The sequence below is a fragment of the Peromyscus maniculatus genome, chromosome X (genome assembly GCF_049852395.1).
Source record: "Peromyscus maniculatus bairdii isolate BWxNUB_F1_BW_parent chromosome X, HU_Pman_BW_mat_3.1, whole genome shotgun sequence".
Classification (NCBI taxonomy): Eukaryota; Metazoa; Chordata; class Mammalia; order Rodentia; family Cricetidae; genus Peromyscus; species Peromyscus maniculatus.
In genome coordinates, this window is record NC_134875.1 from 141,517,360 (window position 1) to 141,531,159 (window position 13,800).

General features: G+C 39.1%; 1 protein-coding gene across 40 annotated transcripts in view; it reads left to right on the forward strand.

Annotated features, from left to right (window-relative positions):
* The window catches only part of Huwe1 (HECT, UBA and WWE domain containing E3 ubiquitin protein ligase 1), a 195,775-nt gene that overhangs the window by 152,443 nt on the left and 29,532 nt on the right, over window positions 1-13,800 (forward strand). For 19 of the 40 annotated variants that reach the window (XM_076562377.1, XM_076562359.1, XM_076562367.1 and 16 more), the window contains 10 exons: window positions 884-1,051; window positions 2,838-2,983; window positions 3,466-3,532; window positions 4,974-5,191; window positions 7,579-7,790; window positions 8,196-8,378; window positions 11,023-11,195; window positions 11,548-11,696; window positions 12,437-12,512; window positions 13,360-13,458. In XM_076562377.1, coding sequence (XP_076418492.1) covers window positions 884-1,051; window positions 2,838-2,983; window positions 3,466-3,532; window positions 4,974-5,191; window positions 7,579-7,790; window positions 8,196-8,378; window positions 11,023-11,195; window positions 11,548-11,696; window positions 12,437-12,512; window positions 13,360-13,458 — 1,491 coding nt within the window. The remainder of the gene's footprint in view (window positions 1-883; window positions 1,052-2,837; window positions 2,984-3,465; window positions 3,533-4,973; window positions 5,192-7,578; window positions 7,791-8,195; window positions 8,379-11,022; window positions 11,196-11,547; window positions 11,697-12,436; window positions 12,513-13,359; window positions 13,459-13,800) is intronic. The other 21 variants (XM_076562369.1, XM_006993987.4, XM_076562373.1 and 18 more) reach the window with 6 other exon arrangements.

Genomic DNA, 13,800 nt, shown 5'->3' on the forward strand with positions numbered 1-13,800 from the left:
CTGGCCTTTTTTCCTTCCTGCCTGCCTTCCTTCCTTCCTTCCTTCCTTCCTTCCTTCCTTCCTTCCTTCCTTCCTTCCTTCCTTCCTTCCTTCCTTCCTTCCTTCCTTTTTCTTTTAAAGATCTGTAATCTGAAAATCCTCTTTAGGTAGACATTGAGACATTGGTTGATAATTTGGGTCAGTAAATTCTGTAGGTAATTCTCAGTAACTTCTCTAGGACTTGCCACAGTTACCAGGGACTCGTTCACTGTAGTCTTTTGACTACAAAGGTTTTGTCTTGATGTGGCAATAGAATTTACCTATAGTTGATGGTTTATATAGAGTGCGCTGACTGAAGAACAATTATTTATGTGGCTCATGGGATGCAATGACAAGCTTACAGTGCTACCTGTGTTCTTGCCAAAAAGATAATGTCTGTGTTTTATTATGAGGAAATAATTAGATTAGTATCATTTGTGGAATGTTTTATAGGACAGTTGGCCTAAATGCATGATAAATATTAATATGAAAGGAAAAATATAAATGTCTCTTCTTCATAAGAAACTAGTGAGATAATGACCACTACCACTTAGGCTGAGTTCTGGATCCATTTCTTAGAAATTTGGGGAAATATAATAGGTGAACTTCCTCCAAAGTTCATGTAGACATGTAAATGTTTGTGAGATTGCTTATTGAAGTACAATAGATCTAAGTTTCAAAACAAAATTTCTCTATAGTTTATAAAAAAGCCTTTTTTAGTATAAGATTTGTACCTATTTTTAAAATGTTCTTATTTTTCAAGCTCTACATATTATACAATCCTTGTTCTGGATACTTCTTTGTCAGTAATGGGGTTTAGGTGCCGATGCACTATTGTCTAATTTTTCTGTTGATTTTGGCCTAGCTTCAGATGATGAATTCGAGAATCTTAGAATTAAAGGCCCTAATGCTGTACAGCTGGTAAAGACAACACCTTTGAAGCCTTCATCTCTGCCTGTCATTCCTGATACTATTAAGGAAGTTATCTATGATATGCTGAATGCTTTGGCCGCATACCATGCTCCAGAGGAAGGTATGTGTCTAGGCAACTTTTGGAACCAGGGTTCTGAAGGATATGTTATCGTGCCTGGGTCATTTCAACTAGCACATGCCTTAGTAAGTACTATGTCCAGAGTCCTAGAATCAAAAAGTGAATATTACAGGAATGACATGGCTCAGAAGTTAAGAGCATTTGTGGGGTTTTTTTGTTTTTGTTTTGTTTTGTTTTTTGTTTTTTGAGACAGGGTTTCCCTTTGTAGCTTTGCGCGTTTCCTGGAACTCACTTGGTAGCCCAGGCTGGCCTCGAACTCACAGAGATCCGCCTGCCTCTGCCTCCCGAGGGCTGGGATTAAAGGCGTGCGCCACCACCGCCCAGCTGTTATTCTTATAGAGGACCTGAATTTGGTTTTCAACATCCACATCAGGCAATTCATAACCACTTGTGACTCAGGCTTTACCCTTTTCTGGGCTCTTCAGTCACTTGCACACATACATAAAATAAATCTTTTTAGTTATTTCTTTTTTCTGTTTTTTGAGACAGGGTTTCTCTGTGTAGTCTTGGCTATCCTGGAATTCACACTATTTACATTGCGGACCAGGCTGGTCTTGAACTCACAGCTCTCCTGCTTCTGCCTCTTAAAAAACTATTATGGCACTGGGGAGAGGGTGGCACATGTCTTTAATCCTAGTACAAGGGATGCAGAAGCAGTTTAAGGCAGCCTGGTCTACAGAATTAGTTTCAGGACAGCCAGGGATACACAGAGAAACCCTTTGTTAAAAAAAACAAAAACAAAACTTCAACAAAATGGCAAGTAATACACATCTCTGAAGGAACTAAGTACCATAAAATATGACTGGTCCAAGAGTAATTCTGTGAGTCCTTAAGGTAAGATGCATAAATCTGTTCTGATACAAATCTTGAATGATACTGACGAAGATTCTATCAAATGTCTGTTGTATGCGAATATATATCATACAGAGGGGTGCACAAAGATTCAAAAAGAAATAACAAATTTGTTAACAAATACCAAGAATTGTCATAGTTTCATACTTAAAAAACAAAATGTCTCTATAGCTATATCATATCAAAGAGCTAAGGATATTATTGTGACATGGCTTCCTCACTTTTCAGATCACTCAATCCACCTTTGCATGTGAGTGATTAGAAAAGCATATTTGAATTCTTGGAACCCAAAGTTGTATTCCAGTCATGCTTTTTGGTTTTATAAATAAATAAATGTCATAATTAGTGAAATAAGCAGTGATAGAAATAACTGCAGAGAAATAGGAGATTTTTGGTGCTTTTTATCCATATACTACTCTGATCCTTTCAGAGCTTTTCCTCCTATCATAGTGTCATTACCTCATCTCCTAGTCTACTGTCCACACAGTGATTTAGCTCTAGCTGTAATAGGTGGGCTTGGTTCCTGGCCTCCCATTGTACAAGCCTTTCACACTAAATGTGTTTGTTTTGGGCTTAATAGTGACAGTTGAAGAATATGAGAAAACTAATAAGTTGCTTTGGTCATAAAACTATTTAATGTTAGAATAACAACCATGCTCTCTGTCATGCATCACATAATGACAGGCTTATGTTCTGAGAAATGCATTAACTGATGTTGGGTAAGCAGTAAAGTGCATTTGCACAAAGCTTTGTGGTCTAACATGCTGCACACCAAGGTTATTTTGTATATACCATTATAGATGTAATTGTTCTACAGCATAATTACTACACTGGTGCAGACCCAATAACATTGCACTAATATCGCACAATTAAAGGACCATATTTTAGTTTACATATTTGTTTATATTTTTTCTAGCAGACAAATCTGATGGTAAACCTGGAGGAATGACCCAAGAGGTTGGCCAGCTCCTGCAAGACATGGGTGATGATGTATACCAGCAGTACCGGTCACTTACTCGTCAGAGCAGTGACTTTGATACACAGTCAGGTTTTTCCTTAAATGTAAGTCAACTTCAGCTGTCTTCCGTTTTTCTTCTTTTTCCATTGCCCCTATTTTCTCGGTATCTAGGATTATCCAAAGGAAAAAAAGTATTAATTTTGTCAGAATGATAGGCCCACACCTTTAATTAATCCCAGCACTCAGGACACAAACACAAGCAAGTTTTTTTGAGGACTATATATAATATGACCCTGTTTGGGAAAAAGTATTAATTTTTACATATAAATTATCTATTGCCTAAAAATCCAAAATTAGGACATCTCTGACACTTTACTTTTCTTTAGGTTTGAAATGTTTCTCATTTTCCTATTTACTTGACTATCTTAGTCACTGTGATAGCTTCCCATAGATTACAGAGAAAATGTGGTTGAAAGGTCAACCAAAAAGAATCTGTAGCAGTGTCAGCCATATTTTTCAAAAGGAATCTTAACCCTTGTGGACTGTTTATAGAATTCATGACAGCTCACATGTGTTTGTCTTCCAGAGTCAGGTCTTTGCTGCTGATGGTGCCCCTGCTGAGACTTCCACAACTGGAACCTCCCAAGGAGAGGGTAACAATTTGCCTTTTTCCCTTTCGTACTATCTGTTAGGAAGATAAGGAAACTGGTTGTCTCAGACCTAGAATAGAATAATAGGTGTCATTGTTATATTTACTTGTCTAGGTAATTTTTTCCAAGGCTGAGCCCAATGTTCTGTAGATACAGGCTGCTAAAGTTCATAGAACTGTAATTTTCATTAACTTGTTAATAGTTGCTATAGTGATATTCTGTAGTTGTACTGTTTGTATCAGCCCATATTCCTTTTGGTAGACTTCATAAGCTGACTTATGAAGTGTTAGTGCTAGTGACATTATGTCCATATGCTTTTTGTGGTTGATTCCTTTAATAAAGAGCTTTAAAATAAAATTTAGGAGTACTTTGGTTAATAGTCATTCCAAGAGATTAAAATGAGAGAAAAGTAAGGGCTGGATAGATGGCTCAGTGGTTAAGAACCATCTTAACTTCAGAGGATCTGAGTTCGGTTCCTAACAGCCACATATCAGGCAGCTTACAGCCACCTGTAACTCCACTTTTCATAGATCTGACACCTGGCTGCCCCAATTACTTGCACACACATAAAGTGTGTATGCCCCCACACCCATACACACAATTAAAAATAATAAAAATCTTTGGGTTTCTCTGTAGCTTTGCGCCTTTCCTGGAGCTCACTTGGTAGCCCAGGCTGGCCTCGAACTCACAGAGATCCGCCTGCCTCTGCCTCCCGAGGGCTGGGATTAAAGGCGTGTGCCACCACCACCCGGCAAAAATCTTTTTCTTAATCAGTCAAATAATGGCTAATTTGGGGATCTGTTCTTGCAGAAGACCCAAATTCTGTTCCCAACATCATGTCAGGTAGCTCACAGCTTCTGTGGATCTCTGCACTAGTGCACATATCCATATACAATTAAAAATAATATAAATAAAATTATGGCTAATTCATTTTATTGACCATACATAGAGTATGGGTAATGGCATATTAGTCAAAGAAAATGTCTGTTCTTGTACTATGTGGCAGACTGTATTTATTGGGTACCTATTTTGTCTTCATGAGGCAGACCGCAACAATTACAAGATAACCGATAGAATGTACACATACTTTCCTGAGATAAAGTGGGCACATAATATTTCCATGTTTCTAGTTGACACAGGAGATCAACATTTGAATTGAATTACATAAGTGTGTGCTAGGCAAGTATGTGGGAAGAAAAAATAAGATATTTAGAGCGTTACTACTAATACACTATTTCTAGAGCATAAAATTGCATAAGCACCAGGAAGTTGTGGTTTGCATCCATGGTTGGTCCAAGCCTCTCCTATGTTTTGTTCATGTTCATCTTTCTCATTCAACTACAGTGGTAATCAGAGTGTTTGATGTGTATAAGTGGCCTAAAATGGAAGAAATACTGTCTTCTTTCTATCTGTGGCTTGACTCTTTTGTTTGGCTTTCTCTCAGGAGCTTCAACTCCAGAGGAGACTAGAGAAGGGAAGAAAGATAAAGAAGGGGACCGGACCTCTGAGGAAGGCAAGCAGAAAGGCAAGGGCAGCAAACCTTTAATGCCTACCTCTACTATCCTTCGTCTTCTGGCAGAGTTGGTGAGGTCCTATGTTGGTATTGCTACTCTGATTGCAAACTACAGCTATACCGTGGGCCAGTCTGAGCTGATCAAAGAGGTAATATTTCTAGTTTTTCCTTTTAGTGTTATACTTTGATCATTTGAGTACCTCTTAGAGTCTGTTGGAAACTCATGAATGCCAAGTATTCACTTAATGTTGAAAGAAAAGCTAGGCTGTTCGTCGTGATGTGAAGCAGTCAGGGTAATTAGTTGATGAAATGTTTTGTGTCTTACTTGTTTTGCTTAACAAATTTTGAGATTCATTGTGTGTGTGTGTGTGTGTGTGTGTGTGTGTGTGTGTGTGTGTGTTTAGCGTTTTGTCTCATGGTTGTGCTTTCTATTTTTATGTATGTGCCATAATCTTTTGGTCTGTTCTATTGTTAATAGACATTTCAATCATTTTTCTTTTTGGAGCTATCACTGTAGTGCTGCTGTGAACATTCTTAGTCATGTCTTGGTAAACATACAGATGCATAGCTCTTGGGTGATATATTGCCTAAGAGTGTTATTGCTGAACTCTAGCTCATGAATTTGTATAGCTTTAAAAGATGTTGCCTGAAGTTTACTAGAGGTTGATTGGTCTGAGTGTATATTACCAGAAGTATATAAAAATTTTTGATTGTTTCACATTATGCCATCATATCAGTCATTCCAGTAGATTTGTTAGTGGTTTTGTGGATAGGATTTGCAATTCCTTGTTGACCACATTTTCATGTTTATTGGATATTTGGGATATATCTGTTAATGGTGATAGGTAGGTTGCTTGCTTGCTTGCTTGCTTTGGTTGGTTAGTTTGTTGGTTGGTGGTTCAAACTGGCCTTAAATTCTTGGGCTCAATCTTCCTGTCCTCAGCCAGCTTCTGGAATAGCTGGCACTACACTTGAATGCCAGTAATTCTAGGCTTCAAGTTTTTCATTAGATTCTTTTTATATATGTGAGCCCTTTTTGACATACATGCATTTAATATGTTATTCATATTAGTTATACTCACTATTTACTGAATAAGGCATTAAGGTATAAATGTATTGAGTATCTTGCCTATTAAATATCCAAACATTTTACATGTATGGCTAGGTGTTTTACAAACACTGTTGATAATCCTGGCTTCCACATCAGAGTTAGTAGTAGTAGTAGTTCCACATCAGAGTTAGTAGTAATAGTAGTAGTAGTAGTAGTAGTAGTAGTATCTCTTCAGAGTAGGAGAAAAGGCTGAGAGCTACAAGTAAAGGCACACTGTATGGGGACAGAGGTAAAATTGAAACGCTTGTCTTTGATTCCAAGCTAAATGCTTGGTCATATTGCTTTCCTAAACTGCATATCTTTTCTCAGATTGTGCCAATAATAATGATATATATGACATTGCTTAGATTCAAAAATAATTGTAATTTTGTATTTCATTGGGAGTTAAATTTTTTTTAGTTAGTTCTACACTCACTCTGTCCAGTTTTCCAGGCTCCAGAATTCGAAAGTATGTACTACTTAACAGTTATAAATTTGACATAAAATTGATTATTTAAAGTGTGAATTGAGTGACATTTAGTACATTTGCAGTGTTGTGCAGTTATCACTTCTTACTTCCAAAATCTGCCTGAATAATAAAACCTTTTTTCCCCAAAAAGTGTAAACTTAGAGAAAAAGAAGTCTGTCTCAACTTCCTTTGTTGTTGGACCTTTTTGCTATTTTTTAAATAATCTTGCATTAAATTTTTATTTTTATGTATCTCTGACTACGTTCTCTGTCTCTATTCAGCTCTTGACAGTTTCCAGCACAGGGACTCAGGCACATTGCAAGTGTCAGAAGGATTGTATTTGAATCCTTCACCCTTGATCTTGATGCAAGTTACTTTTCTTTAGGTTCCAGATTACCCACTGAACAGTTGGACAAAATGCTTTATTTGCTTAGTTTCTATTGACTTGCTGTAAGCAGTTCCATTAAAATCACTCAAAATTTTAAGAATTCAGTGCAGTTAGCTCTAATCTGGAATCTCAGTATGCTGAAAGTAGAGACAAGACGATTCTAAGTTTCAGGCTAGCCTAGACTATATGAGACCCAATCTCAAAATTTTTACTAGTATTAAACAATATCAAATATTGCTGAGTGTAGTGTCACACATCTTTAATCCCAGCACTAGGGACAGTTAGTGGCCATAATAGTCTGCATGGCAAATTCCAGGCCAGTTAGGGCTACGCTGTATGAGGCCATGTCTCAAAAATAAAAAAATAGAAAGCAAGTAACTACTTCCATGACAGTCTGTATTGTGTAGTGAGAAATAGATGCGATATGGAAGCTTTATGAAGCTTCTCAAAGATTTCTAATTGGTTCACTACTTACCCAACTTGTATCTTGGATGACTTGAAAGAAAATCTGTTTGTCTACCTTGCTGCTATACGAATAATGTGGCTTAATTGTACTTGTGAGTAAATGTTACAATTAATGACTTTTCAGGACTGCAGTGTGCTAGCTTTTGTCCTGGACCACCTCCTCCCACACACCCAGAATGCAGAAGACAAGGACACACCTGCCCTGGCCCGTCTATTCCTTGCAAGTCTGGCTGCTGCGGGGAGTGGCACAGATGCTCAGGTGGCCCTAGTGAATGAAGTAAAAGCAGCCCTGGGAAGGGCACTTGCTATGGCTGAGAGTACAGAGAAACATGCCAGGTAAAGCCCGTGCCTAGCTTAATGCTGATAAGCAAGAGCATCTCTTACTCCATGGTCCAAGGGGTTCCTTGCATTTGAACAAGAATTCTAGTCATACCAACAATGTACATAAAATTTCTTTCCCCACAGTAAACTAATGATTATATTTGGAGGAAGGAGATACACAACTTAAGAAAAAACAAAGTAATGTTTTCACTATATTTCTTTACACACAAAATTGAGCGGATTTTTTTTTATCATTTCTGTAGTAAACATAGTACTAATGAGAAGGTCGGTCCTCTGTGTAGATATTTCCAGAAGAAAATGCAAAGAGCATATAAAAGGGTTATCAAAGGCAAGTTAGTAAAGACATCATTAAAATATGGGCTATATTCACTTGACAGAGGTATCAAACTTCTCTCCCAGACTTCAGGCAGTGATGTGTATCATCAGTACTATCATGGAGTCCTGCCCCTCCACCTCCAGCTTCTACAGTAGTGCCACAGCCAAGACTCAGCATAATGGCATGAACAACATCATTCGACTATTCCTGAAGAAGGGACTAGTCAATGACCTGGCTAGAGTTCCTCACAGCCTAGACCTTTCCAGGTAAAGTAATGCCCTGTCCAAGATATTTGGTGAAGCAGCTTCTCTTAAAAGAAAACTTTAGATGTAGTTGAAAGTTCTGGTGTGTTTACTAAGTGGATAGATGTTAATTGTTTTAATGTTATTCTTGATACTTTCTGAAATGATGGGGCCTGCTTTCCTCTTACAAAAGACTGCCTTTTTGGTACAGTTGCTTCCTTGCAGTATAGTTTAGCTATACTTTTACTTGGTTACTTTCTGTAAACTTAGCATTGGCTCTAAAGCCTTACTGAAGCAGTTGAAACCTCACTGTCTTAAAGTGATGGACATACCATACTGTTTCATGGTTTTTTTTTGAAGCTGATGTCAGGTTTGAGATGGACCACTAAGCTAGGACCTACAAACCCAGCAGTCTTATCTCCACCTTCCAAATGCTAGGATTGTATGTATACACATGATGCACTGCTAACCTATTAATTTTTAGTTGTTGTTTTTTGGTTTATCGAGACAGAGTTTCTCAGTGTAGAACTGAGATCTTGAACTCACAGAGATCTACCTGGCTCTACCTCCCAAGTGCTGGGATTAAAGGCGTGTGCCAACACTGCCTGGCAAAAAATCTTGATTTTCTACCAGTCCCTCTAGAAATACTTTCCTAAGGCAAAGATTGTAGTTTTTTCAAACTCAGATGAGGGGTAAGCTCAATAATGACATTTATTAACAGCACTACCTAACACTATCAACTCAGTGATATATAATGCTATACATCTATATTTATATGTTTGTAAAATTTTTGCTGTTTCTATTTTACTTTTTTGGAGCTCAATTGCTGGAAATTAGTTTTTTAAAACATAGTATTATTTAACCTGCAAATATTAAGTAAATGTTCCCTAAAAATGAAACATTTATGTTCACATGCTCCCAGTTATTTTAATTATGCCTTCATAGCCTGGTAATGTGTTTTGATCCAGGGTCCGGGGAAGATCATACATGACATTTGGATGTCAAAAAGTCAATTTCTCTAGGCAGGGATACATCTTAGCTGGTAGAGTCATGGCTAGCATGCATGAAGCTCTGTTTCAGATCCCAAACATTGCATGAATAAGGGTTATTGGTAAGTAACTATAACACCAGCATACGGAAGATGGAAGCGGAGGGCCAGGAATTCAAGGCCAGCTTGGGTTACATGAAACACTGGCTCAAAAAAATGTATTGCATTTGACATATATATAGCATTTCTTGACATTTGACTAAGGTAAGGAATTCAGAGTAAATGTGTTGCAGATGATCCTGACTCGACGTTTATGTGATTTCGCCCTTATGGAAATGTTCCTGATTAAAATTTACTCTTCACATCATCTATGGAGACATGTAGATCAACTGGCTTTCTTCAATGATTTAAAAAATACTACCTTTTAGCCAGGCATAGTGGCACACAATTTGAATCCCAGTACTCGGGAGGCAGAAGCAGGAGGGTCTCTGAGTTTGAGGCCAGCCTGGTCTACAAAGCAAGTTTCAGGACAACCAGGGCTGTTACACAGAAAAACCCTGCTTTCATATGCCTGACACTGTAGGTTGATTCTTTATTCACCATCCTTGTAGTACTTGATGTTCTTGGTACTTAAATCAAACCTGAGTTTGTCTTGTAATTTTTGAAATCCTCCTGGCAGAATGATATCCTGGGCTAATTTAGGTTTGTTTTTTGTTTTGTTTTTCAAGACAGAGTTTCTCTGTGTACACCCCTGGCTTTGAAACTTGGTTTATAGACCAGGGTGGGCTCGAACTCACAGAGATCTGCCTGCCTCTGCCTCCATAGTGCTAGGATTAAAGGTGTGGACCATCACACCTGGCTCCCTGGCTCATTTGTAATTTTCTGTGTCCTAGTCTTTAGATGTCCTCTAATGAGCTTTGGTTCACTTTAGTGTTGGTTGTTTGGTATCTGAAGTCACTGTCAGATAAGATAGCAGCAGGAACACTCTAGTTTTAATGAGGGTCTCATGTACCTTATAACACGTAGAAACCATACACTTCTAACTATAGATCCTGTGACATTTTCACTGAGCTTAAGAAATACTGCACAGTATAGACTTAAAATGATCATCATGCTCTTTTAACCTCTTCTTTTAAGAGATTTAAGGACTAAAAGCTAGGCATGTGGTGGCACACACCTATAATCCCAGTACTTGGAAGGAGGAAAATCAGAAGTTCAGGGTCATCCTCAACTACATAGAGACTTTGACTAGCCTGAGGTAACTACATGATACTATGGAGCAAAAAGGATTTACGGACAAAATAAATGGGTTTAGAGATGTTTTTTGTTTGGTTGATTAGTTCTTTGGTTATTTTTGTTTTTCCTTGATAGTCTGAGAATTAGTTTGCTATTTGCATGTGGTCATCCATAATTTATTTCGGCTTCTACTCAAGAATTTTTCATGTGCTTACCATAGCTTCATGAAGTAGGACATCGATTTAACCTTTGCTTTACTGGGCTATATTCTTTGAAAGTCTTTAAATCGAACAGTATTTTCTTCCAAATGTTAAGTTGAAAGTTCTAGACTTTTTGCCCATTTCTTTCTTAAGTAGCTTCTATTATAAGAACTTTAGTTATACTTAGCAGATAGGCACCTAATATTTTATATTCAGTTCATCTCTGTATATTTCTTTATCTCAGTCCCAATATGGCCAACACGGTCAATGCTGCTTTAAAACCTTTGGAAACACTTTCCCGGATTGTAAACCAGCCCAGTAGCCTTTTTGGCAGCAAGAGTGCTTCTAGCAAGAACAAGTCTGAGCAGGATGCCCAAGGAGCCTCTCAAGATTCAAATAGCCATCAGCAAGATCCAGGTAGGGATTAAGAACCAATGGACTGGAAAGCTGGATGGGTGGGAGTTGTTGCTTTCTAGGCATGGAATTAAACTGTTTTAGCTTTGTGATGTTTTTCCCTGGAAACTTGCTGGTCTTGCAGATATCTGTAGTAGTGATATGGGAATCTGCCCTACAAGCAATTCCTTCACATTGAATCCTTGTTTGGCTATCCTCACACATAGCTTTGTCTTTTCCTTTGTCACCCATTCATTTATACTCTGAGAATTTGTAAACTTGCACAAGGAAAGAGCCTTATTGTGTTCATGCTTGCCTCGGGTATCCAGCATATAAGCACCCTTTGATTATTATGCTGGTTGGTTGATTGTTTCAGGAGAGCCTGGGGAAGCAGAAGTGCAGGAGGAGGATCATGATGTCTCTCAGACAGAGGTGGCAGATGGGGATATCATGGATGGGGAGGCTGAAACCGACTCAGTGGTGATTGCTGGGCAGCCTGAGGTGCTCAGTTCACAAGAGATGCAGGTAGGGAGGCAGATCATTCCAGCAATCTTCTGTTGCGGCGCTGAACCAAACCCCCAGGTGGTGTGGGTGGGTGAGTACTTTAGATCTTTGCCTCAATGCTATCTTCAGAAGAACACAGATGATATGCTTTAGTTAGATGCTCAGCAAATGTATTTGAATTGTTTTAAAGGAGGGCTGGGACAGAGCCAGATTGCCATATACTGTGAAATGGTATATATTCCAACCAGACACAGATGAAATGTTAAAGCAGAAAGCTGACCTAAGGCCTTTGGGCCCAGTGTCTTTGATTTACTTGACTCTGATCATCATTGAAAGCTACTTAGCTCCACTTTATGCCATACTACCATATCTCGCTGGGGTGTTTAAATATCAGTCTTCTAAAGATGCTAAAGAAAGCATGGTACTTTGATAGCAGTGGCTAAGAAACTGCCTATGGGCCTAAACTCCTGGCTCTAAATCGATCTGCATGTATTCCTGAACATTCTAAAGACTAACCTGATGTCAGTTAACTAGGATGTACCCATTTGAAAGACAGTCTGAGTGTGGATTTATTGGGAGCAATAGTAGTCTTTGTGTTAATAGCACCACATATGGTTTTTAAATAGCATCCTGTCACATATTATCATAGAAACGTATGCTCCCTTGCTGGCTGCTTTTTTTTTTTTTTTTTTTTTTATGGTTCAGTGCTAGCACAATGATAGACTTGTGTGTATCCATATATATGTTCTATTTCTCTCCAGGTTGAGAATGAGCTGGAGGACCTGATAGATGAGTTGCTTGAGAGGGATGGCGGATCTGGGAACAGTACAATTATAGGTGAGAGCCCCAGAACTGAGTATAGCCTCTTCCTTTGTCTCAGTCTCTCTTGGGAGGACCCTTTTTCTCATCATCTGCTTGCTCAGCTCTGCCTACGGGCTCATAGCCAGCCTAGATTGCTGCTTGTCTTGATGTTGGTGGTCTTAACAGAAGAGAAATTTACAAGCTGTCTACAGGCCTGTGGCAGGTCTGAATTGTTGCCTGTGTTGGGTGGTGGTGGGGTGACCATCAGTATAGATGATAACATCAGGCACATCAAAAGAGTGTTTATTCATGGAGGCCTAGCAGAGGCTGTAGGATAAGAAAAATGTTTTTCTTTCAGTTCTTCAGTGAAGTCCAGGGGCTTTCTGCCTCTATGTCTCGATAATGTAAACAAAAGTGGTCATTCCTTAAGGATGACCCCTTTAAAATCTCAAATGGAAAAATGACAAAGGTAACCAGCTGCCACCTCACTGTGAAGGTGTTTATGTTTTTATTATACTGATCAAGAAAACCAAAGGATAAATGGAAGTAGACATATTCTTAAAGATACAAAGTTTTTCCACACCCATCGTACTCTGTGATTGCACAATTAGTGGGATTGGCAAGACAGATCTGATCGTTCCATTTTACAGATGAGGAAACTGAGACTCAGACAGGTAAAGTGACTGGCCAAGCTCACCTAGATAGTTGACAGCAGAGAATCGAGGTATTCTCCCTCATCGGAAAAAGAAAAAGGAGGAAAAGGAAAAGGAAAAAAAAAGCCAAACGTGGATATCTGTTAGGTGTACATAGCTACTTAGACGCACCCAGTCTGGAAAGGGAAGTCCTCTGTTGTTCAGTGAAGGCTCTGCTCTGTAACCTTCAGTGAGCAGAAGTGGAGAGGATGAATCACAAGAGGACGTGCTGATGGATGAAGCTCCTTCCAACCTCAGCCAAGCTTCCACCTTGCAGGCCAACCGAGAAGGTGAGAGTGCCGAGGCCAGAAAGGCCTCCCTTCTTGCCCTGCACGTCTGACAGACACTACACTAGGGTTTTCCTGGAGGCAGCTGCCCACATGTGCAGAATAAGGAAGCATCTGTCTGCATGCGCTGACATACACCATCCACTTTATCCTCAGCCAGTTTTTCAAATAACGTGTTACTACTGCTTGCCCAAAGTTTGTCACTTCTTACTTGGTTCGCTTTCTTCTCACCCACCTGCTGTCATCGCTCCAGATTCCCTCTTATCAACAGGATGCAGTCAGTAGCAAAATAGGACTGGAAAGGCAAGGGGGCACCGACAGACTTGGCCAAGTCCTACACCGTGG